Consider the following 25,149-nt stretch of genomic DNA (forward strand, 5'->3'; position numbering starts at 1 on the left):
TATAGGTGCACTGGAACAATCCTTTCTAAAATGCATTAAACTTTCGTTTACAAAGACGTGAAACTCACCGAGAAAACCAAAACAAAAACACACACAGAGGCATGTGTAGAGAAAGAAATGTGGCTGAGAGACAAACACATGGACTCACAAGGTGTAACAAAGACTTCAAAAATAACAAAAGCTTCTTGCCAAACCCCCTTTACTTGTGACCTATTAAACGAGAAACATGACACAACAGACTGGAATGTTTCTAGTGAATAAAGTTGCGCATCTATTATGGTTTAATATCTTTTGGGAGGTGCCATTTTAAAATCGTTAGAGACAACTCCTCTGTTTAAATACATAACAAAGGGAGGAGAAGCAATGATAAAATGACAGCGCAGAACAAAAAGACTCGTAAAGCAACTGACAGCAAGATGCATTCAGGCACATGCAGCATAATCAACTCTTTAAAAAAGTCACCCGTTAAACTAAAACCTACTACACACCAATAAATGTAATCATTTAAAAATAAAATATAGCCTTACTATGTTTAAGTTTTATTAAGTTAAAGCGAGTAAACGTCTATTCAATATTTCCTTTCATTTGCAATAGAGAATGTACGATAGTTTTTAATACAAATTATGTGCATCTTACCTTCTAATCTGCGTGTTGTCTTTTGAGGGTTTTCGGTTGGGCGTTTGCCCCCCATATAACGAGGTAACTTCTTTTTGGTGTCTTTAAAGAGACATTATGTGTAATGAAGTAGCCATAAGCAGACGTGACTGCAATGTGATGTTAATGTGTATGCACAGTATGACAAAATTATACTGAATGGTAATTACAAATACACTAAATCGTATTTTAAAAACATAGGTTAACTAAGACCTAAGAGACTTTAAAAGATTTTACCAAGAGAAGCTATTATAAACTCACCCATGCTGCTGTCATACGATTTACTATCACAGAATTCCCTGCATTAGCACGAAAGAAAGTGCACAAGTAGGAACGTTTTATCAACCAGCCTCATCTTGAAGTAAAGCCAAGCAATTTGGTGCAAATGTGATTTATGTTTAAATCACATTTAGATCCTATAAAGTATTTCACTGAAAATCTCATGTATAGGCTATACACAAACCACTGTACATACGCAGCACAACGTTCCCGCTTATTGTGTTTAGCTGGGTGATTCAAAATCAAGTGCCTGTACTGCCTGTTTTTGAAAAGCTCCACCTCTTACCTGTGTTAACACAAACACACACATACATACACACACACACACACACACACACACACACACACACACACACACACACACACACACACACACACACACACACACACACACACACACACACACACACACACACACAGCATGTCTACACAGGTGATGATTAATGTGTTTCCCAAAACAACACTATTGTGCCCTCAGGGTTTAATATAAAAACACATCACATATAAAAACACTATTACCGAGTGATTCTTGAGACATGGTCCTGGAGTTTTTTTTAGAAATTAGTTGTCCCATTGAAGTAAATGGGAGATGTGTTACAGTTTTTTTCGATTGCTAAACGACAGTGAGCGCAACTGGAGCTACATGTGCAGAGCTCTTACTACAGTCTGCACAACCAAATGTCACCTGAGCGCAACTCTTAACACATGACTCAAAACAGCTCAGTGCAGCCAAACACTAAACACAACCCTCACTGAGATAACACACACTGTCATTCAGAACACACTGAGAGGAAAAACACTAACATCAAACACCAATACAGAAAATACTAACTTTTCATCTTTACAGTTTCAACAATTTCAGTGACTTCATACAAAGTAATATTTTCTTCAAATAATGATTTATTTATTGATTTATCACATGATTTATAAATTTTTTAGCACATTATAATTCTTTAAGGTAAATGAAAATTAGCAGTTTGCTTCAGTAGTCTGTAGTAATTTATGGAAACTAAAAGTACATACTGTAATTCAAACAAATAATTGAGGGTCTAATCCTGCCTCTCTCTAGCATCAGGCCACTACCTGCCACCCTTCTCCCTCCACGAACCCGACTTCCTTGTTCCATTTCCAAAATTAGTTTTTCTGAGCTCTACATATATATATATAACATTTATATGAAAGGTAATATTTTATATATATATGAAATATATATATATATGAAATTGGAATTTTAATTTATATGAAATTGCAATCAGCAGTGTTTGAAAGGCACAAGGCTGAAATCAATTCTGTTTTGAATGTGTGGTTCCCAGTTTTGACAGCAGTGTGTTAGCATTTGAACAAAGTGCTGTAAATCCACAGTGTTGTGCAGGTTGTGGTTAAAGTCATGGGATAAGTGTGTAGAGTTTTGAAATCTGTGTTCAAGCAATGAAAAACGAACTAGAGTTTGGTCCACATGAACTGCTGCTGTGCAGACTGTAGTTAGAGTTTTGCACATTTGACTCCAGTTGTGCCCACTGTCGTTTAGCAATCGAAAAAAACTGTAATAATATTTGAAAAAACTTGACATGAGGGCACACATCAGATGGTGTTGACACATACAAAGTTACGGCAAAGTAAAACAAACATTTGTTGGAAAAATGGAAGAAGCAGGAAGTTTCAAAATGCAACATGTTTAACAGGTTAATCCAAAATAATTACTTGATGCATAACTTGTTTGTTCAGTACTGTTTTGTCTCATGTCTTGTGAATCTCTGTAATATATTATTAAAATTTTAATCAGTCTGTAAAAGGAGCCAAGATGATGTAAAAGTGATGGTATGATTGTGAAAGGTAAATTATAAAACGGCTCCTTCTGGTTCTTCATTCTGATTGGTTGAAGCCCGTTCTAAGCCGTGATAAAATACCCCGGTAAACCCACGGTTCAGACCGCTTTACAGAAGTATCACTGCGCCACTGTTGCTGCGTACTGATTTATGAAAACAAACACCACAGTCTTTAATCATATTTTCATTTTTCTACATTTGCACAATTATGGCGATATCCAGATAAATGTCATAGATATTGTTGAGTCATTTCGTCAATAAAGAGAAAACGTTCTCTGAGTTGTTTTTGTCTTAAATATTGATATTTCCGCTATTATCCACTAGATGGCAATCTTACCCAACTTAAACACTGACGCATTCACTCGACAACAGCGTTGTGGTGGATTTAGCGTGACGTGTAAGTTTTGATGGCTCTGAATCTGATCTCTTACAACAGTTCTTCACAAAAATGGAATTATCTCCGAAAATTTGCTTTTAGCTGAAAATTTGAGGTGATAACTGATAAGAGAACAGATGAAGGTAGGATGAAACGTTTTTTGTTGTTGTTGTTGTTGGAAAGCGGATGGTCTGTTCTTTCATTTGATATTTTATGTTTATTTAAAGAAGATAATTTTTCGGTAAGGCATTAAACTAAAACTGGGTGGCAACTTAAAAAAAAAAAAACACTGACGGGGAAAGAGTTAAGCATGCTTCCAAGCATATTTGATCATCACTTCAGCAGTTGCACGATATAACTGTTAATTTATTAAATAAATTAGATGAATGTTGATTTTTAAAATAAACAAGACAGTCTTAAATCATATTTTCATTGTGTCTTTGCTGCGTCTGTGTTGTTTGTGAACTGCGCTCTGTTGCAGCCACTCTTGATTCTGAGAAACTACTTTGTTTGGCGGAAGACTAATATTTGTACTAATATAATTACAACTTATTTGTGTTTTATTTTATGAAATCCTGCTATGTATATGAAGTAAGCGTTTTCTAAAAGCAATAAGTCCCGCGAAGCAGTGTTACAGTGCATTTTATAACAGCTAAGGGGGCAACTATGCCTAACAACACCCCTTTGCTGTTATAAAATGCACTGGTAACCCACTGCTTCTTGGGGCTTATTGCTTTATTACTGTATGTCTTGATATTATTGGGTCTAATACCCCAAATTTAAAAAAAGTATTTTTAAAAGTTTCATAGCCATCCACATTTACATAATAATAATAATGTGAGATAATCCTGGACTGTTTTGCATGACCATAAATGACTTTAATTTGCTCTTGAGAGAAAAGACAAAAGTGAAATTAAGTCTGAATGGATGAATAGATGTATGATATGAATCAATGATGTCATTCAAAATCCAATTTAACTGAAACAGACTAAAACAGACCCATAATGATAAACCAAAAAAGATTAAGACCAAAACCAAAGCAATTTTTATTATGCTCAATCAGAGCTTCAGTCTGACCTTGCAGTAGTATGTGGACATCATCAATGTCCAGTGGACGTGAGCCACATTCAAGGGACGGGTCTCCGGATGTCCTCTCTGATGTCATGGTTCCCACAGAGACACCTCAGCTGATAATGAACTGAAGCATTGCAGCATCTGTAAGGAATAATGAAATGAAGTACAAGTAAAAAAAAATAATAGCAATACTGTCTGATACCAAAATAGTACAGATACATTATGCATCCCATATTCAGTCTATCATATGACTTATATTACAAGAGTTACTTAGATATTTACATTTTGGTTTTGAATCACAGTTACCCGTCAGTATCTTTCACTAGTTAATTACTTTGCTAGCAAACATTAAAAACTTTGTGGAGACCAGACCACAGCAAGTCAATTACTGTAAACGGTCATGACAAACCTTCTGCTAGTGAAGTCACTGATAACAAAATAACTTTTTTAACTTTCCCTCAGTATTTTAGCATTACAGATATGTGCAAAACACGTCTAAGAAAACTGAACATGTAATTCTTACAACCAAACCTAAACACGAGACAAACCCACGTCCCACTCCTTGCAGGGCCCATAGCGCGTAAACACTTACTGCCCTCTAGAGGCACAAAACCGCTACTGCAAATATTATTTTCAGTACATCAGATGGCTAGATTATAGGCCACTAAAATCACAGAAAAATAATTGATTGTTTATATTTTTATACATTTATATTTTATAAACATTTAATTTTCAATCATATCATGACTAAATACAATTCCATTAAAGGGAAAGTTCACCCCAAAATGAAAATTCTGTCATCATTTACTTACTATCATGTTGTTACAAACTCACATACATTTCTTTGTTCTGAAGAACACAAAGGAAGATATTTTAAGAAATGCTTGTAACTAAACCGTAAAGAATACTGTGGCATAAAACACACCAGACATTAAAATCACACATTTCCAAATATCTACAAAGCTCTCTAAAGGATAAGAAAGTCATCCTGAGGTCAGTACATGGTAATTTCATCCACTGGACTGACCACCACAGCATCTGAAGCATTTACACATACCGAACACAACAGTCCCACAGGACAATCCCATTGCAGTGACATATCTGTCAGTGTGCTATAGTTAAAAAGCACAAAACACAAAAGAAGTGTAGAGTATATTTCTGAAACTGCTATAACCAAACTTTATGATAAACAGAATATAGATATAGAATAAATACAATGTAGTAAAACCCCCTGACACTTCAAAACCTATATTTTTGTAGTGCGACCAAAAGCTTTCATGACATTTCAGCATGTTAGTTAAATGTTAAATAAATTTTTATGAGTGGCATAGACAGTATAAATGTTCCATACGCGGTCCAGAATTACCCACGTGACCTCTGACACCCAGAATGCCGAAAGCGCGAGAGGGGCGTCGCGCGCTCCAATGCAGGCCCAAAATAGTTACAAATACTTTGTTACAAATACCGTTCAATAGAAGCCATCAAAGCTACAAAATCAGCTATCAAACACATACGCATTTCTACTGCATGGTCTGAATTTATAGCGCTTTGAGACCCTTCAGAAATATATCAAACAACCTGCTGTACGTGGTTCTATTTAAGTTAAATTATGAATGTTTTGTATTTAATAACAAACAACGTTTTAAAGTTGCAAGGGCAAACACAGAACAAAACAAACAAACAACAACAACACATAAACATTAACATAACAATAAAAACATGTATTATCATGATTAGTGGTGTTATGGGTTATTCAATGACCTTAAAGCGGACTGTGAAGGTGGTTTAACTTCAAGTTCTACTCACATGTTTGGGTAAGTGTGAAACTCTCTCCAAATGTCCTGTTGCACATTCAGTGTTGAATATTTTCCGTCCTCAATATCAATTACAACAAATATAACGTTATGGCGTTCGTATCACTGCGCGTATCGATGTGTGACGCGTGTATATTACCGTGCTGCGTAGGGCGCGCGGAGTGCGCGTGTAACCGGACGCGCCACTTTTTAGGGTCTCTAATTATAACGACCACTCAGAAGAGCGCACTGACCTGCAGCAGTTCGGCAAACTGAAAGATAAACTCAGACTGATTATAGACCATATTACTTGTTATGACCATCATAACAACTATTAATTAGTGTCAATGTTAAACAATTTGCAAGTACGTATAAGTAGTTATTATAGGAGTCATTTAAGTAGTGTCTGTGTGACATGATCTACTATCTCAAACTACTTTAAACATTCTAACACTTGCATACACAACCCTCTTATGACCGAACTGAGAGGATACTTGAAATGCTGGTTTTATTGTATTAATTTTTATATTTATTTTAAACTATCTTTGAAAACTATTTTTTAAATGTATAATAAGCCAATAACCTGAAATAAAGCAATCCTGCCATAATTCCCGTAGAAACAGTCAATAATAAAGATCCAGATCTGCCAAAAATTGTTTTCTTTATACTAATCACATCATTATGTCTCTCAGTATACTATGCTATATGTTTCTTTACTAAATTTGAACTGTTTGGAGCCTAAAGTCTTGTTTAACCTGTCCCGACACCTCCTCTATTATTTCTGGTGCTTGTACCTGGGGTGAATTCATCTACATCAATGGATAAATAAATTAATAATTGGATTAAAATATGAAAGTGCTTCCTACCAATTTCCACGTGGATGACTTTGAACAAGAAGAGCCTCTTTCCTCTTCATTAAGTTAAGAGCTACTGGCTGATGCACCTGTGAAGCAGGTAAGACATGCCTGTTGGGCTGGATCAATCTTTGCACTCAACACATGGTCTTTATTCTTGAGTGACATCTTTTTATCACTACAGGATGAAGCTGGCTTTACACAGACACCCCCCAAAAGGTTTTTACTGTAGGTGGGGTTGGCATGGCTTTTCTAATAAATAGAAGATTTGTGAAGGCTTAGTGTCAGAGATATTAAAGCAGAGGGATCACCAACCAGGTATCTTTGCCACAGTTGAACCTGAACTGAAAAGACCAACATGCACAGCAAAAGTAAGATTTATAAGATTTATTTGTATTACTTATTTACTGTTATTTATTTTCTTAAAACAGAAGGACCACTAAGATCCACCGGAAACTACAATGGCTTCTCTGTCTGAAGCACAGAGGTAAGAAACGTACGGTAGCCTACACAGTGGCGGCTCTTCTAAGGGGCGCCAATTCAAAATAGGCTATGTGTGTTGCTTGTGTTTACAAAATATGTGTTTGTTGCGTTATGTGAACCATGTGCATCACGGTTTTGTCAAAATAAGTGCCTGCTGCACACGCGTCAAAACCGTTTATGATAAAAGAGACGCTCACGTTCCCAAAATACACTCCCTTAACAGTAAACTCTGATTGCGCATGAGATTATACGAGTATCTGGCAAACGCGAGCGTCTTTTTTATCGTAAACCCTTTAGACGCGTCTGCAGCAGGCTTTTATTTTGACAAAACACATGATGCACACATGTTAACTCGATGCACCGAACACATTTTGAAATTACGAACTTCGCCTGGGAACCCTGGAAAAAGAAGTAACCGGCCGCCAACAGTTTTTATAGCTGTTAACTTAGGTATTTGTCAGATTAAAGTAGATGCAAAATTGTTAAGATAACTCTCCAATTCTTAATAACTATAATTATTATTTTTAAAAGCTGTAGGCCTATAGACCGTTTCATCGGGCACACATGCGGTGATGCGATAAGCGTCTGTTCTGAACTTTACTTCCGGTTTGTTTAATGGTCTGACTATTTGCTGAAACTGAACTCTTAAACATATACCTCGTCGAAAATAACAAATGCTTTAGGTTCCTATGTAATCTACATGTTGTTTATTTTGCTTGCTATATAAATAAACTACTTTAAAAGGACTTTGTTGTTATTTATTCTTCGCGGAGTTTACCGGAAGTTACGTGAGGACCACGAAAGCCGCTTGTTTATATTGTTACTGCTGAAACTGTACATAGTTATGTTTGTGACTAAATTTGGTTCTGAACATTTAAAATTGAATGTGACTTTATCAATGTGTGTGTTACAGATTTTCTCATGTGAAGCTGTGTTGTGTGACTCTGGCTGTTTGGTTGTGTGTTGGATGTGATGCTGAGGCTTCTGTGCTCAACCTGAAGCGTTTTATTGGCTGTGCAGTGCGAGAATTCACATTTCTGGCTCGTAAGCCAGGCTGCGGTGGAATGCACATAACCACTGATGCCTGCTGGGGGCGCTGCGAGACCTGGGAAGTAAGATTGTTATTATATTAGACCCTTATTTACACTTTAATCTAAAGAGAGAGAGAGAGAGAGAGAGAGAGAGAGAGAGAGAACCCTATTACACTATGACAAAAATACTAAACTGTGTTTAATACAATCTTGAAAGGTTTGTATTAAACACAATTGACAATGACAGGTTCCCAATTTGTAAATAAATTATATTTGAGTTTGTGTTTAATTTGCAAAGCTCTTGCATTATTGTGATTCAGAATCATTTTCATTCTGAATCACTGGCTGGAAGCACTTTTGAAAGTTCATTTAATAATCCCAAATAATTATTTTCTGAAAAACTGAACAGTTTTTCCTATAGTGCGTTTAAGCTCTAGAGAGGCAGCACCTTTTCGGCTAACTGCTGGAAATGACAGAAAAATAGAGAAAAAATATATTTAGCTTTTAAAATCATACATTTCTTGTTTACTATATTTAATTAACTTAATTATTCTTTTTTATTTACTATTTATTTTTTATTTTGCACCTTCTAGAAATATTGTATAGTGTACTTTTAAAGGGGACATTTCACAAGACTTTTTTAAAATATAACATTTATTACATTTAGTAATTTATTATAACATGTTAAAATTGACACTTTGTAGGTGTGAGCAAAAATGTGCCGTTTTGGGTGTGTCCTTTAAAATGCAAATGAGCAGAACTCTGCACTAAATGGCAGTGCCGTGGCTGGATAGTGCAGATTAAGGGGCGTTATTATCCCCTTCTGACATCACAAGGGGAGCCAAATTTCAATGACCTATTTTTTTCCACATGCTTGCAAAGAATGGTTTACCAAAACTAAGTTACTTGGTTGATCTTTTTCACATTTTCTAGGTTGATAGAAGCACTGGGGACTCAAATATAGCACTTAAACCCTTTAAAGCTTTAGATCAGAGGCACAAAGTCCATGTTTTTGGTTTAAAAATTATAGTATTAGAAATGTCAGAATAACTTTTCTCCAACAAAACCTCAAATTCTATAAAGCTTTGATGTTAAAGGAACAGTATGTAGGATTGTGGCCAAAATTGCAACCACAAAACTTGTGGCTAAAACTGGTACTGCAATCACACAACTGGTGGCCAATACACAAAATGACAACATAAACATCAGTTGAGGGCTGCAACTCCACTTTTTAAATGATAATATCCTGGCAGGACCACTGTTGTCAGTGATATATGTATTTGAAATGAAAATGATTTCTTAATGTCTAGTGACATATCAGGGCCATTTTATGATTAATTGATATACATTTCTTACTGTTCCTTTAAGGTTATGTTTATTGGTTAAAATCTAATGCTAAACAAATGTTACATGTTTTAAACACTTTATTTATAAATCCAAATACAAAATTCATAGAAAATTTAATCACTTATACTTGTACATAAATTAATATCCCCAATGTGGATGATCAACAGATTATATTTCAATTTCAGTGTTTGGTTCATAAATATTTAATTTTATCAAATACTAAACCTTACAGATATGTTTAGGAGTCCATTCTATTTAAGAAAATAAGTCACTGTAAAGATTGATAAGTGTAATACATGACATTGGCTAATATCCCCCTTCTCACCTGTCAATCACTGCAGAAGCCCATTCTGGACCCACCCTTCATCGAGTCGTACCAGCGTGTGTGTACTTATAATGAGACCCAATTAGTGACGGTACAGCTGCCAAACTGCTCAGCCCAGGTGGACCCGTACTACACCTATCCAGTGGCCCTCCGGTGTGACTGCGGTGTCTGTCTCACCAGCACCACCGAGTGCATCACCTCAGTCTAAAACCCAGAAGAAATCAACTTCACCTTCGGTTTGTCTGCAACAATGGAAGCCTATGAGAAGTTTAACATTCGCTTTCAAATGTGGCTCTTTTTCATTTCTTTCTTTTCTCCTCCTTTTTGTACAAACAAAGCAAAATGTCATTAAACGGGAAACAGGACACCAGCTGTCGTCTGTCATAATCTAATAAACAAAACAAGAATTTTCTAGCTGTATCCCAGAAGAAAACTTTTTATTGCTTTAAGTTGCTCTTTCATAGCTCTGGAGACTAAAGTTCTCAGTTATGAGAGAGAGAGAGAGAGAGAGAGAGAGAGAGAGAGAGAAAGAGAGAGAGAGACCATAGAGTTTGCCCAGCATGTACAATATTCGTGTAAAACTGCAAAGTTTTAGATCTCATGTAGTGTCCAACAACATGCTGGGTGCAAATACTGCTCTCTAGTATAACCACACTCAAACATATACAGATAAATATATAAATATGTGTGCATTTAAATGCATTTTGGGATTTTACTGACCTGATTAACCTGACTTATTGGATAGAAACATACCGAACATCTATTCTACATTATGTTTAGTTTTTAGCAAGTATGAAGACTAGGGATGCACCGATAGGATTTTTTTGGGCCGATACCGATTTAAACAGACAACTTCTGGCCGATACCGATACCGATATTAAACACTTGTATACAATACAGTTGGTCTATTAGCTAGTTTATTTCTGCATCAAATTATTTTTACTGAACATGGATTTGATCAAATTAACATTCAACTGACCAACATAATAAGAGAGGCACAAATTAAGCTAAAACAAATATAATAAGACAGCATGACAACCTTCAAAGGTGGTTTTTGCTATTCAGCATTTATTTTATTAACAACATTAACTACTTTTTTTTTTTACATATAATGGATTTCTTTATGTAGTTAATTAATAAACAATTGGTATCGGCCTTTCTCGTGCTATTGCCGATGGTTTCAAATTAATCAAAAATTGGCCGATAAATATCGGTGGTCGATAAATCCTTGCATCACTAATGAAGACCAATGGGCAGAAAATGGCAAAAGTGCACTCTCAGAAATAAAAGTACAAAATCTGTCACTGATGAAGTACCTGTGCCCTTTCAAAAAAGTACATTTGTACCGTGAACAGTGCATATATGTACATATTGGTGCAACATTGGTACACAAATGAATATTCATTTTTGACATGAATGTGTGGGACAGTGCAGGAAGGCATTGTGTTTCTATAGGGCCTATGCCAGGATCCATCACTATAGCTTAACTGGGCCGGCATGACACTCTTAATACTTTTTCTCCATGTAAATCATTTAATATTTACTACATTTTTGATGGTCGAACACCCAAACTTGTATAGGCAGAACACACATACAGACCTAACATATGTGAATGTCATTCTCTCATCCGCACTGTACAAGTTGAATGCTAATTTCTCAGTGTGTCACCGTGTGATCAAATTTAGTCGCTGCATGATAAATTATTTAAATTCTCCCTAATGTGAACAAAAAACATTTTCTTCTCCTGCTACAGCATCATAATGAGCAACAAACACACGATTATTACCAAACCCATTATCACCCTGAGCACGTCTGTTATGTAATGCTGCAGATGACAAATTCAGCGATGCTTGCACATAATATTACATTTATTTACTGTCAACAGGTACTTTGTATTATTTTCCACATTCACAAATATGTAAAAATTACTTTGATTGATATTGAAATATATAAAACAGATTTCTAAAAAATGTAAGCAATCCCCATAATGGAGAATGTACAGGTATATGAATTAATACTTTAAATCATAGATGCTCATTGGTCACTATATTCTAGCTGTATACAATATTAGGGGCCATTACATTATTGACGATAACTAGTTTTTAAAATCGTTCTACAATAAATTAAAGAGAATAATGGTGTTCACACCTAAACTATAACTATAAAGATTCAAGGAATATAATTGGGATCACTTTCTGAGCGATTTTTTCCCAACTGATAAACAATAAACCATGACAGCCAACAAATCTATTCAAATTTAAAATGCTCGCGTATTTGAAATGGTAGATAACAATGTGGAGAAGCTCCAGTTGCAGTGAAATTCATGTAATATTTTTATTCTACTATAGTCACTGTTTAGAGATTATTGCAAACGTATTGCAAACGTTTTTATTAAAGGAAATCATTAATTGCAATATTAGTTAATGCCATTAATGGTAACCAACCAGCTAATATAGTTATAATAAATGATATGGTTTAGTCAAATGATAATGATAAGGTGTGAACTGCAATTTAAAAATAAAGGTGCTATGCCATTGAAGAACCAGTATATGTACCACAAAAGGTTCTTTGTGGTAAAAAAGGTTTTTTAGATTATTAAAAAGGTATGAAGTAAACGGTTCTTGTAAGAACCTTTTACTGCATGGGTCTTCAACCGGGGGTTGAAAGCCCTTGTCCAATTCACAGTAAAATGAAAGTCTATTACACTGCAAATACCTTAAAATAATATATTATTATTATTATTATTATTATTAAAATATTAATATAAAAACTGAATCTAATTTAACAAAAAATATGCATGCAACAACAGCATAGTCGTGTAATTGTACTTTCTTAATATAGTATGGCTGTGTGACAATATGGTTTCTATTTATAAAACAGTTCCAGTCCTTGATTCTGATTGGTCAATAGTTGTACTTTACCCCACTTTGAGTTGTCCCTAATATGAAAAAGCAGCCTCTCGTACCTAACTGCTTACTTAAATATCTGTTTACACACATTTAGTATCAGGGGGTCCCTGCTCCATGCCTCTCTCATCTAAGGGGTCCCGACCCAAAAAACGTTGAAGACCCCTGTTTTACTGAATGGCCCTTTGAAACAAAAAAATGGTTCTTTTAAACCATCGTCACAAGAACCTTAAAAGCACCTTTATTTTTAAGAGAGATATGATCAGTGGCGGCTCATGACTGCTCATCCGAGTGGTGCTAATTTTTAATAAGTGTCCGGAGTGTCATGTGTGTTGTTTGCGTTTTCAAAATATGTGTTTGTTGCGTCATGTGAACCATGTGCATCACGTGTTTTGTCAAAATAAGTGCCTGCTGCACACGTGTCAAAACCGTTTACGATAAAAGAGACGCTCACGTTCACAAAATACATGCAAGAGTTTAACAGTAAACTCTGATACGCATAAGATTATGCGAGTATCTGGCGTCTCTTTTATCATAAACCCTTTAGACGCGTCTGCAGCAGGCACTTATTTTGACAAGACATGTGATGGACACAGGTTCTCTCGACGCGCAGAACACATATTTTGAAATTACGAACAACACACATGAGGGGCTACATGGGTGATTTTCACGAAACCATTGAAACACCACGGCACTAATGATTTTAGCTTTAAAATGTGTAATATAGTAACATTAAAAAGCATCAGAATTAACACAATACTGTGCTCTACCTTGCACAATGTGTGATTTCAACATAAGAATTTATAATTGTAAATTTGATCTCATTTTCTGCTGAAATTCTCATTACCGCAATGTGTCCGGCTGTGTTTGAACATGCGTTATGTTGTAATTTAATCAAATTAACACAAAAATATTAAGAAAAAAAATAAATGGATGTTTTGCTAGACTACTTTAGATGACAGAAAAAATATTTACTGAATATTCATGTATAATAATAATGAAGAAAAATTAGGAAAATGATGTGTCCATGCCTGATGTTCTCATCCTCCGCAACACTTTTTGAGAACAGTTTAAGCACACATACAGAATTTTAATAAAGTTTGATTTTGAGTGACCAAGCACATGGACCAGTTACTTCAAGATGGCTACCAGGTAAGATCATTTTTTTTACAGTTAATTTGAAATATTGTCTTGTCAGAATGCTTACACGACATTTTGATTATCATTACCACAACAGATGCTTATTAAATGTTAATTTAATTAATAGAAGCATAATACTTTGATTTTAAATGCATGTGCAGAATCTCCAAATTATGTTCTTTCAGGTTTGTCATGTCATTTTGAAAATATGTCAGTGTTGATGTTTTCTGACTGTTGCGGTAATGAGTTTTTTTAGGACTAATTTTTTAAATTATGTTACAAAAAGTGTTAAATGATAAGTAAAAGTTTTTAAATTAATGTTCCCATTTACTCCAGACTCTGTTTTTCAATGTCTGGTGGGAAAAAAAGTAAATTTAAGCAATTTTTACATTTTCATGCTTGACATTTTTAAAACCAAGTTTTCGTGAGAATCACCCACATACATGTTGTAACGAACTTCGCATCGAGCGCCCTTAGAAAAAAGAAGTCACCGGCCACCACTGGATATGATATAGTTGCAATGACATAAAACCGCACAGCGCATGTATTGTTTAAATTGAAGCAATAAAGCCCTCTAGAGAGAATTATATTATAGCACTCGACAAGCAACCATACCTGCGAAAACATTATAAAAGTAATATATGGCTACCTGTGCTGTAGATTCACAGTTATCTACAGCATCTCTGACCTTTACCACACAGTTTTATCAGACGTCATCCTCTTATTATCCAGGTTTTCTGACTTTTTCCTGCTGTTGCTGCTACTATTAATACTTTTGATAGACATTGTTCATGGTGGTTTTGTTGCTACGGTAATGTTGCCATGCACAGTATTCACCAGCATTCACAGACATGTCAAACCATCCGAATGCTGCATTTGTCCCAAATTAATTCACAAAATTACCCCTCTGTCAGATCACTTCTATTCAGTTAACTGTCAAATAAACAATATCTAAATCTCATGGACAAGACAGGCTTATTCAATGACTGGAGGCGTTGGAGATGACAGGTACAGATTCAACAAAATGAACTTTTAAAAAACAAAAAGACGGAAAATTATGGGAGACACGGGTGCCATAACACACCTTTTAATAGTTTCCATCTTTACTGTTTTTACTCACTTAATATTATCATAATTGGGAATAGTTTGACTAAAATGCCATTATACATATACAGTAGGACAGGGGCGTAGCAGCCATTTTAAAAGTGGGGGGGACAGTATGGTAATGTGACCTAAAGCTGATGTTCATAATAATACATTCTAAATAGAATACCAATTGGCATTTTACAGCACCCTAGTGGCAATTTTGGGAACATGCCATGATAGCTTACATGAACCTATTTTTGTGAAATCATAATCACAATTTAAAAATACTGCAGGACTTTGAAACCAATGTGAGACCATCTATAGCCTACTTTATTTTTATGAAGTAAAGATATTTTATGATAGTTACAATATTTCAGTTACACTACATTTGTATTTTGATGAATATACAAATTACATCTACACTAATTTTATACAACATACATTTTATGAAAATATAGCAATAAAACCTAAATCAATGTATTTACAAGTTTTTAATATTTTCAAGATGGAAGTAAGTTCTTTAATCAAAACATGGCCGTGGGAAGTGGGGGTGCTGCGGGTGGGACAGTTTTTTAAAGTAAAAATATTTTGCACAATTTATATATTACTTATAAATATTTTAGGAGATTATTTTTGACACACGTAGGTTATTACGTGTATTTTGGATTTTAATTTCATTACTGTCTGTGCCAACCCATCTCCGTGGCCTCATCCGAGCGCACTTTCTCCGCCTTGTCTTTTGAAGACATGGGTACGCAGCACCATGACCCAGAATAGACTCACACACCTTTGGCTAATGCATGGCCACACCGAAATTCTGAACTCCCTGGGCATTCGTCCCCTAGCTCATGAGAGACTTTGGACTCTATTATACAACCGGGGCAATGCGCGACGCGAGTGTCTTTAGAGTAAAGAGCGCGTTGATATTATGCGCATACAGTATTAACGGGTTGACAACGCGGGTTTGCTTATCACATACATGGATGCGAAGCAGTACAAAAACGGTTTTTAATATGAAAAATTAAAGGATTAAAATGTAAAAGATTATTATTGAGTCTCTTGGACATAAATGAGGACTGATTATGAGACGTTAGAAGGCGTAAAGAGCTGCTTCATCTGTAGCTAAATGAATGCTTTACTTTAAACGAATGCATCTATTTAAAAAAAAAAATTAAATGCTACCCCACGAATTTATTGTATATAATGACACTGTACCTGTGGATATGGTGAGATGAGAATGTTTGTAAATTCTTTATCTCTTGTTTGTAACAAATTAATAATTTTTAGAGTACAAACCTTATATAAAGCCTAATATATTCTAAAAATGTTATTATACACCATGTATTTTTTTTATAAAAGTATACAATATCAGAACTAAACCCATTATTATTTTTGTTCAATTTATGAATTATAAGTTTAAAAAAAAGACAGTAATAGTACTATTTAGTAAAAAAAGATCTATATAAAAATATACTAGGTATGTTACTGTGAGAATATTTTACCACTGTTAATCGACGTGTGATTTAAAAACGAAAGTAAAATATGTTCGTCCGCATGGACATTAAAAATTGTGAAGTTTAATTAATATATTATGTTGTTATAATATTATATGTTGTATTTAAATATGTTCTATGTATGTATATCTGAAGTTATAACGAAAGTAATTTCCCCTGGGATTATTAAAAGTATTTCTGCTTCTGATTAATAGCGCATATATTTATCTGATAACTGATGATGTCTGTGTGTTTCAGACCCTGGCTGTGTGCACTGAAGTGTACATGACAATAAAGTAGTAAAACTCAATGTATTTATTTTTAAAATGTATTTTAAATAGGCCTATAGGCTCATAGGTTTTTGTTAAAAAAAATATTTCACAGCACCCCCTGTTCAAAATGACTTCCAGCGGCCCTGAATCAAAACATTAAAACTTTCAAACGTTTTACAATTAAACTACATTATCTTTAATCCTGTTGCTCTATTACTTTAAACTTTGTTTTAAATCTCAGTTATGGATTAACTTTAATGTATGATGAGTTCAAATACATTTTCTACAATTAAATATGTGGCTAAATCATCAGAAACAGACACCGCGAGCGTGATGGCACTATTCAAAGGTGCGTTTATTATAACGTCTCAACAGAGTGAGTTTGACGGTTTAAAATATGACTTAACACTACAAGTGACAGCTCCCGATGCTCGTATGCGCTTCTCCTCTGTCACGCGCTCCAGTCAGAAACTGAGAGCAGTGAATGAACGGACACACGGCGGTGCTTCATGACAAATGCGTCGCGTCGGCACATCTTGTTCATTCATTATATCACAATAACTGCGCTTCGCAATATTTCCTGCCACATTGCTTCGTTAATCAAAACAATTGATTGTTTTAAAAGATCGTCAAATGTTTTTATTTGACTAAGATCTTTAGATTACTGATGTATAGTGATTTATAATAGGCTACAAAAAATATATTACATTTGCCTGCATAAACTGTTTATTTTCTTTATGAATGACAACGTCAACATTTGTTGCTGTTTAATTACATCGGCAGATTCATCAGCGCAGATGATGGGTTTAACATAAATAAGTTTTAATCTATATTATACGATTTGTAAGCTGTGTTTAAATGTAAGTGGTGCAACACAACTCGAATTAAAATTAAACTGAGATAAACAAACCATATTTTAGCTCTAAACTCTGCTTATTTTAATCTGTGCAACCCACGCTGAATCCTGTGCAGCTTGAGGAGGTAGTTTATTTTAACTACAGTAGGTTAAATCATAACATGAAAACTTTATCACGTAATTTGTGTCATCACGACATACTGCAACATTATCTAACGTGTGCTTGAAAAAATTATGTAGGCTAATCGTCCTTTGCTTTTTTCTGGAGTGCATTTTATCACCGACGGCGTAATAGCAAAAGTGAATGAACAAACGAAACTTCACAAGAGCAACAAGAGATTTGAAGCTCATGCAGACACGCACTGTGATTGGCTGAATGATAGTTCACTCAAATCTAAGTAACAAATCAGAGAACACTGTACATGACGCACTTCACTGTTGCTCGCCAGAGCTCACCTCCGTCTCTCATTAAAAATGTATGACTTATGGCCACTTTGATGCTTTGTGGCCTTGTGAACGCAGAGTAAAAGTGGGGGGGTCGTGACCCCCCCGTCCCCCCCGGTTGCTACGCCCCTGCAGTAGGATCTGGAAAAGTGTCTTGACTCTATATTGTAGCTACAGTCTTATCTTTATTGGAGGGGTAGTGATTTTAGTATAACTTTCCTGCAGATAGGGTGATATAGGTTAAGCTATCTTAAGGTTACACTGACAGCAGTATTCAGTCTGCTCTTTTAGAAAGGTGACAATAAGGAAGAAGACAGTAGCAAGATGGACAAAGAAAGCTTTTAACAGACTGAAAAGTGTTATAGCAATTGACAGAGAGGAAGTAAGGTGATAAAATGAGAGTGAAATTCAGAGAGAGGGTGGCAGGGGTTAAAAAAATTACAATAGGCCACCTAATATTGTAATAATATCTTACTATAGCTATCTGAGCTATTAAAAAGAATCAATTCAGACTAAATACCTGTGTGTTTAATCAAGCTTGAAATTAAGACAGAACCCTTTCAGGATCTAATGACCTTTTATAGAACAAACCCTGGAAGGATTACACACACACACGTGTGCGCGCACACACAGACACACACACTTTTATACATTTATTCAATATGTTTGTTCCCTGGGTTCGAACCATGACCTTCTGCAGTGGTAATGCATTGATCTACCACTGAGCTATACAGAAACAAACACAGGAGCACAACACTGATGAAGAGGTAAGGACAAGGAAAACAAAAAGTGAGAAATGGATTGCAATAATCTTACGGGCTTGATGCCAAGATGCAGCGCCGTTACTTCAGGCAAGAGCTTCATCTATTGCGGAGAACTGCATCAGATGTGCAGTAAGAGAGCTGCAGTTTTATCTCTCTGCTATCTGGAGACAGATGAAAGAAGAGAATGAAATTTGTTCTAACTTCTTTATGTGACCTGTGTGTTGTTGCCATGTCCTTTAATTCTAACCAAAACACAAAAGTAAAGCTGTTTTTTAGCATCAATCTGAGTTGCTGAGTTCTGAAATCTATAAAAAAAAACAAGATTTTAATAGATAAATAACTTTAATAGATTTACTAGAACTATCTGAAACATTTCTGTGATCTCTAAAAAGTTTGAAGAAAAACAGAAAATATTGCTCCTCTCCCAAAGATTAGTTGAGTAGGAACATGTCCCACAGTTATATTGTAATACACTAAATAGTAGCCGTGATTTTTTTTTTTTTTTTTTGAGGGCGCTTGATGTGAAGTTCGTCACAACATGTATGTAGCCTGTCATGTTTGTGGTTTGTAATTTCAAAATGTGTGTTCGGCGTGTCGAGTGAACCTGTGCATCACGTGTCTTGTCAAAATAAGCGCCTGCTGCAGATGCGTCTAAAGGGTTTATGATAAAAGGGACGCTCGCGTTCGCCAGATACTCATGTGTAATCAGAGTTTACAGTTAAGGGAGTGTATTTTGGGAATGTGAGCGTCTCTTTTATCATAAACGGTTTTGACGCGTGTGCAGAAGGCACTTATTTTGACAAAACACGTGATGCACATGGTTCACATGATGCAACAAACACATATTTTGAGCAACACACGACTCTCCGAACACATATTTTGAATTTGCGCCTCTCGGAAGAGCAGTCACGAGCTTAAAAGTGTAAACATCATCCAAACCTTGTTTTGTTCCTTGTTCCTCTTTGTAACATCTGTCACTCTGCATATCCGTCCAAAAGCATTTCCATCTGACAAAAGAGCTGAAGCTACCATCCAACAACCTAAACAAAAACTTCAATTCACCTTCATTCATACTTTCATCTTGCATTGCATCTGAGGACAAAATGTGATGTAATTATTATTATTATTTAATTTGTATTTTTAAAAGTTGCATATCATACAGTCATTTAAAACCACAGAGAGATATACAGTATACAGTACAGGAATGAAGTTGCAATTGGTTGCAAAACCCCAAGAAATGTGTGAGTGAAAGATAAATGAAGAGGATCATCTTGATCTAACAGAAACCTCTTATATTTGCTGACATTTGGAAACTTTAAATGCAAAGACAAACAGACACATTGTGTGATGATCAAGAGTCCCCAAAAATATGATGTCAGAGCGGACAGAAAGACCAGTAGTATTATTTTCAAAATCTGAAATAAAATTACTTTTATAAAATTACTAATTATTGAAGCATCATGTAAAACAGCATTTTGTGATTTTGTTTTGTTTGGTTAATCAGATTATATAAAAACATATAAAATCAGGCAGGTGAAAGTGTTTTATGTCAGCTGGTCTATAGGTTTTCTATAGACAAATATGAAGCATAAAATAAAATATGTTGTGATTTTACAGATGCAATATGCTGCTTGAATGACCAGGTTGAAATGATAAATTTCTGTCCTATTTTCTAAAATAACACCACACTTATAAGTTCTCGCTGTCATTTGATCAGATTTCTCTTAAAGGCGGGGTGCATGATTTTTGAAAAACACTTTGGAAAGGGGAGTCGGGCGTAGTACCAAAACACACTTGTAGCCAATCAGCAGTAAGGGGCGTGTCTCCTAACCGACATCATTGCCTGGGTTGCGTATGTGTGGGGCGGGTCTATCAAAAGAAGGTCCAGATTCTATCCGGGTAGGGGTGTGTTTGTTTTTGTGATTTCAAATGTCAACATTGGCTTTCAAAGATCATGCACCCCGCCTTTAAAAGTGATTTTACTTCAGTTAAAGATGCAATGTGGGACTTTTAGTGGCAAGTCTGTGAATTGCAACCAACATCTGAGTCCAAGTTACCCCTCCTTTTCGAAACGCATAAAGCTATGGTACCCGCGACAGGACAAACATGTAATCGTCTGAGAAAACGTATTGACAAAACAGGTTCTATAGGATAGTTTGTCCGTTTAGGGATAATGTAGAAACATGAAAACGTGTTGGTCACTCTCATGTAAGGGGACCTGCAGTGTACGTAGATAAAAACGGCTCATTGTAAGGTAATAAAAACAATAGAGTTCAACTTGTAGGGTCTTCATACACCATTGATAAGTTATGTATTTTATATTGCATTTCTGTCAAGATATCCTTCAAAATGTCACACATTGCACCTTTAGGGAAAAGTTTTTGAATGCTATCAAAGTCATTCATGCTTGTAGTACTGTACATACAGTCTTGTTCAAAATAATAGCAGTACAATGTGACCAACCAGAATAATCAAGGTTTCTAGTATTCCTTTACCGCTACGTGGCAAACAAGCCACCAGTAGGTTCAGTAGATTCTCAGAAAACAAATGAGACCCAGCATTCATGATATGCACGCTCTTTAGGCTGTGCAATTGGGCAATTAGTTGAATTAGTTGAAAGGGGTGTGTTCAAAAAAACAGCAGTGTGGCATTCAATCACTGAGGTCATCAATTTTGTGAAGAAACAGGTGTGAATCAGGTGGCCCCTATTTAAGGATGAAGCCAACACTTGTTGAACATGCATTTGAAAGCTGAGGAAAATGGGTCGTTCAAGACATTGTTCAGAAGAACAGCGTACTTTGATTAAAACGTTGATTGGAGAGGGGAAAACCTATAAAGAGGTGAAAAAATGATAGGCTGTTCAGCTAAAATGATCTCCAATGCCTTAAAATGGAGATCAAAACCAGAGAGACGTGGAAGAAAACGGAAGACAACCATCAAAATGGATAGAAGAATAACCAGAATGGCAAAGGCTCAGCCAATGATCACCTCCAGGATGATCAAAGACAGTCTGGAGTTACCTGTAAGTACTGTGACAGTTAGAAGACGTCTGTGTGAAGCTAATCTATTTTCAAGAATCCCCCGCAAAGTCCCTCTGTTAAAAAAAGGCATGTGCAGAAGAGGTTACAATTTGCCAAAGAACACATCAACTGGCCTAAAGAGAAATGGAGGAACATTTTGTGGACTGATGAGAGTAAAATTGTTCTTTTTGGGTCCAAGAGCCACAGGCAGTTTGTGAGACGACCCCCAAACTCTGAATTCAAGCCACAGTACACAGTGAAGACAGTGAAGCATGGAGGTGCAAGCATCATGATATGGGCATGTTTCTCCTACTATGGTGTTGGACCTATTTATCGCATACAGGGCTCATGGATCAGTTTGCATATGTTAAAATACTTGAAGAGGTCATGTTGCCCTATGCTGAAGAGGACATGCCCTTGAAATGGTTGTTTCAACAAGACAATGACCCAAAACACACTAGTAAACGGGCAAAGTCTTGGTTCCAAACCAACAAAATTAATGTTATGGAGTGGCCAGCCCAATCTCCAGACCTTAATACAATTGAGAACTTGTGGGGTGATATCAAAAATGCTGTTTCTGAAGCAAAACCAAGAAATGTGAATGAATTGTGGAATGTTGTTAAAGAATCATGGAGTGGAATAACAGCTGAGAGGTGCCACAAGTTGGTTGACTCCATGCCACACAGATGTCAAGCAGTTTTAAAAAACTGTGGTCATACAACTAAATATTAGTTTAGTGATTCACAGGATTGCTAAATCCCAGAAAAAAAATGTTTGTACAAAAAGTTTTGAGTTTGTACAGTCAAAGGTAGACACTGCTATTTTTTTGAACACACCCCTTTCAACTAATTGCCCAATTGCACGGCCTTGGGAGCGTGCATGTCGTGAATGCTGGGTCTTGTTTGTTTTCTGGGAATCTGCTGAACCTGCTGGTGGCTTGTTTGCCACGTAGCAATGAGGGGTGTACTGAAAACCTTGATTGTTCTGGTTGGTCACATTGTACTGCTGTTATTTTGAACAAGACTGTAAATGTTACAGACAAAACACATTCTCTCTCAGTGGCTTATCATGCTACAGTACGTTTTACAAAAAGCTGTGAACAAAAAGACAATGAACAGTCCCTTTAATGTACACTTTAAAAAAAATAGCATTCTGTGAGAATAAATAAATCAGCATGCAGTTAACTGCATAATATACATTACAAGCATTTAAATATTAAGTAAATTTTTACATTGCTTCACATTTTTGGCAAGCCAGAACCCAGCTGGACATGCAAAACCACAAAAATGCTTCAATTATTGTTGTGAAATCTCCATAGTTCCTGCCTGAGTTCAGTGTGCAAAAGGTCTGCTGCTTTCATTTGTAGCAGCAGATGCCATTGGGACCTGACAGGCCCAGAAACCACCCTATATTACAGATGTTCAGCTGTAATCCTTAACCTCCAATCTCAGAAGCTCTTTAGCCCCACCCAAGCTCTCCTACAGAGGTTTTATTATAAGGGTAAAGGAGTTTCCTAATTCGGATGCTCCGGAAACCTCTTAGTAATGCTACAAATGCTTAATCTTGAGTGCTTAAAAATACAAAATGTCCTACGGTGAACCCACATCCTTTTCAGAGTCAGGTGAACAAAGCGTGGACACTGGGATGCTGTCCTGTGCTTTGAGTTTGGATCTATGTGTGGTGGGATCTTGGCTGGATGGGGCATTTGACTGTTCCAAAAGCAGTCTAAGAATTTGTCCGACCCTGTCCTCCAAAGTGGCCATCCTCCCATTTAGTGCCTGGATTTCGGCCCGTAGCTCCAGCCTGGCCTCCTGCAGAGAAGCCTGGAAGGAGATTTCGTTACTGGGAAAAAAATCACAAGCCGGTCCTTCCTCTCCACCAATTCCTGGTATGGGGCTCTGCGGTTCCGAAACCCGATCCAGCCTTTGGTCGCTGTAGGTCAGGCCACTATCCCAAGAGTCTGTTTTGCGAAGTGAACTTTTTCGGGATCCTCCGACCTCTCCAACATTTTCTATCTGAACTTTGACTTCCGGTGAAAGGTGTTCCATGGACACGGCTTTGGCTGCATTGTTGAGTCCCTCTCTCCTCTCCTCCTCCGGCGGTGAACCCGGTGCACCCATGTTGTTTTTCAGTCTCATCCAGCCGCGGGCGGTTCCTGCGGGTTTGGCCCGTGTCGTGTTATTCACTTTCAGCCTGTTTGCGACCTGATCACCGGCAGGTTTGAGTTCCATGATGTCACGATTGTTCTGCTTTATAGACTCACTGGGTTTAGGGTAGGCCAGACAGTTCTGGATGGGTGTGATCTGGGAGATGGTGACAACGCTACTTGTAGATCCGTTCTGAACCGCGTGCAGCGAGTTTTGCATGAGAGAGCCGTGAGGTTTCTGCATCGGTGTGCGCGTGGACTGCAGGGTAGTGTGCGCGTGCAGGTGTCGGTTCTTCTCCAGCTCAAGCTGGGTTGAAGCACCTTGGTTACGCAGCTCTTTCTGCTGCTTAAACTTCTGGAAAAGTTTTCGGACTGAGTGGTCCACAGGAAGGGTGAGCGGAACCTCATTCTTGGAACGCTGCCTCTCCTCTTCTTCCTTCTTCACGTCGCTGATTTTACGGAATATAAACTGGGTATGGAGACAGAAAAAAACATTAGTCAAAAATGAAGCAGCATTGACATTATTAGGGGACGTTCACATATTGCGTCTTTTGCGCTCTCAAGGTTTGTTATTTCAAATGTACTGTAGGCGCGCGGTATGCACGCTCATAATGAAAGCGACGCTGCTGCGACGAGCATGTGGTGCGAAACGCTCATTTTTTCCAGGCCCGTCTGCACCGCATCGAGTTAAAAACATCTTAACTTTTCAAAATACTGCAAGCGCACCGCAGGTCATGTCGCGCGCCTAGCGTTTTCCACGCGTTTTTAGGGGCAACATGTAAACGGCCGCTTAGGGAGGAATTTTGGCAACTTTACTTCGGGAAGATACTGCATTGCTGTATTTTCACCCAAACTTCATGTGTATTCAAATCAGCAGACTGTTTGCAAGCCTACGCTTTCATTTCAATTGTGACATTTATTTTGGGCAACATACTTTCTTTTATTGCCCAAAATTGAATGGTACTACCACACTGTCAAAC

General features: G+C 36.6%; 3 protein-coding genes across 3 annotated transcripts in view; 1 reads left to right on the forward strand and 2 right to left on the reverse strand.

Moving 5' to 3' along the window:
- syne2b (spectrin repeat containing, nuclear envelope 2b) overlaps window positions 1-1,161 on the reverse strand; it is a 191,307-nt gene extending 190,146 nt beyond the window's left edge. The window contains exons 1-2 of the mRNA XM_073873482.1: window positions 916-1,161; window positions 637-717 (exon numbers count right to left, since the gene is read on the reverse strand). Of these exons, the coding sequence (XP_073729583.1) occupies window positions 637-717; window positions 916-919 (85 nt within the window). The 5' untranslated portion in view covers window positions 920-1,161. The remainder of the gene's footprint in view (window positions 1-636; window positions 718-915) is intronic.
- A 5,508-nt stretch (window positions 1,162-6,669) lies between these two features.
- On the forward strand, window positions 6,670-10,400 carry gphb5 (glycoprotein hormone subunit beta 5). The gene is made up of 5 exons (XM_055171048.2): window positions 6,670-6,956; window positions 7,041-7,174; window positions 7,288-7,343; window positions 8,253-8,451; window positions 10,059-10,400. Exons 3-5 carry the CDS (start codon window positions 7,318-7,320, stop codon window positions 10,248-10,250), a joined length of 417 nt encoding a protein of 138 aa, XP_055027023.1. The 5' UTR covers window positions 6,670-6,956; window positions 7,041-7,174; window positions 7,288-7,317; the 3' UTR covers window positions 10,251-10,400.
- A 12,623-nt stretch (window positions 10,401-23,023) lies between these two features.
- kcnh5b (potassium voltage-gated channel, subfamily H (eag-related), member 5b) overlaps window positions 23,024-25,149 on the reverse strand; it is a 52,519-nt gene continuing 50,393 nt past the window's right edge. The window contains exon 11 of the mRNA XM_055170557.2: window positions 23,024-24,638. Within this exon, the coding sequence (XP_055026532.2) occupies window positions 23,613-24,638 (1,026 nt within the window). The 3' untranslated portion in view covers window positions 23,024-23,612. The remainder of the gene's footprint in view (window positions 24,639-25,149) is intronic.

Source organism: Misgurnus anguillicaudatus, chromosome 11, assembly GCF_027580225.2.
Source record: "Misgurnus anguillicaudatus chromosome 11, ASM2758022v2, whole genome shotgun sequence".
Classification (NCBI taxonomy): Eukaryota; Metazoa; Chordata; class Actinopteri; order Cypriniformes; family Cobitidae; genus Misgurnus; species Misgurnus anguillicaudatus.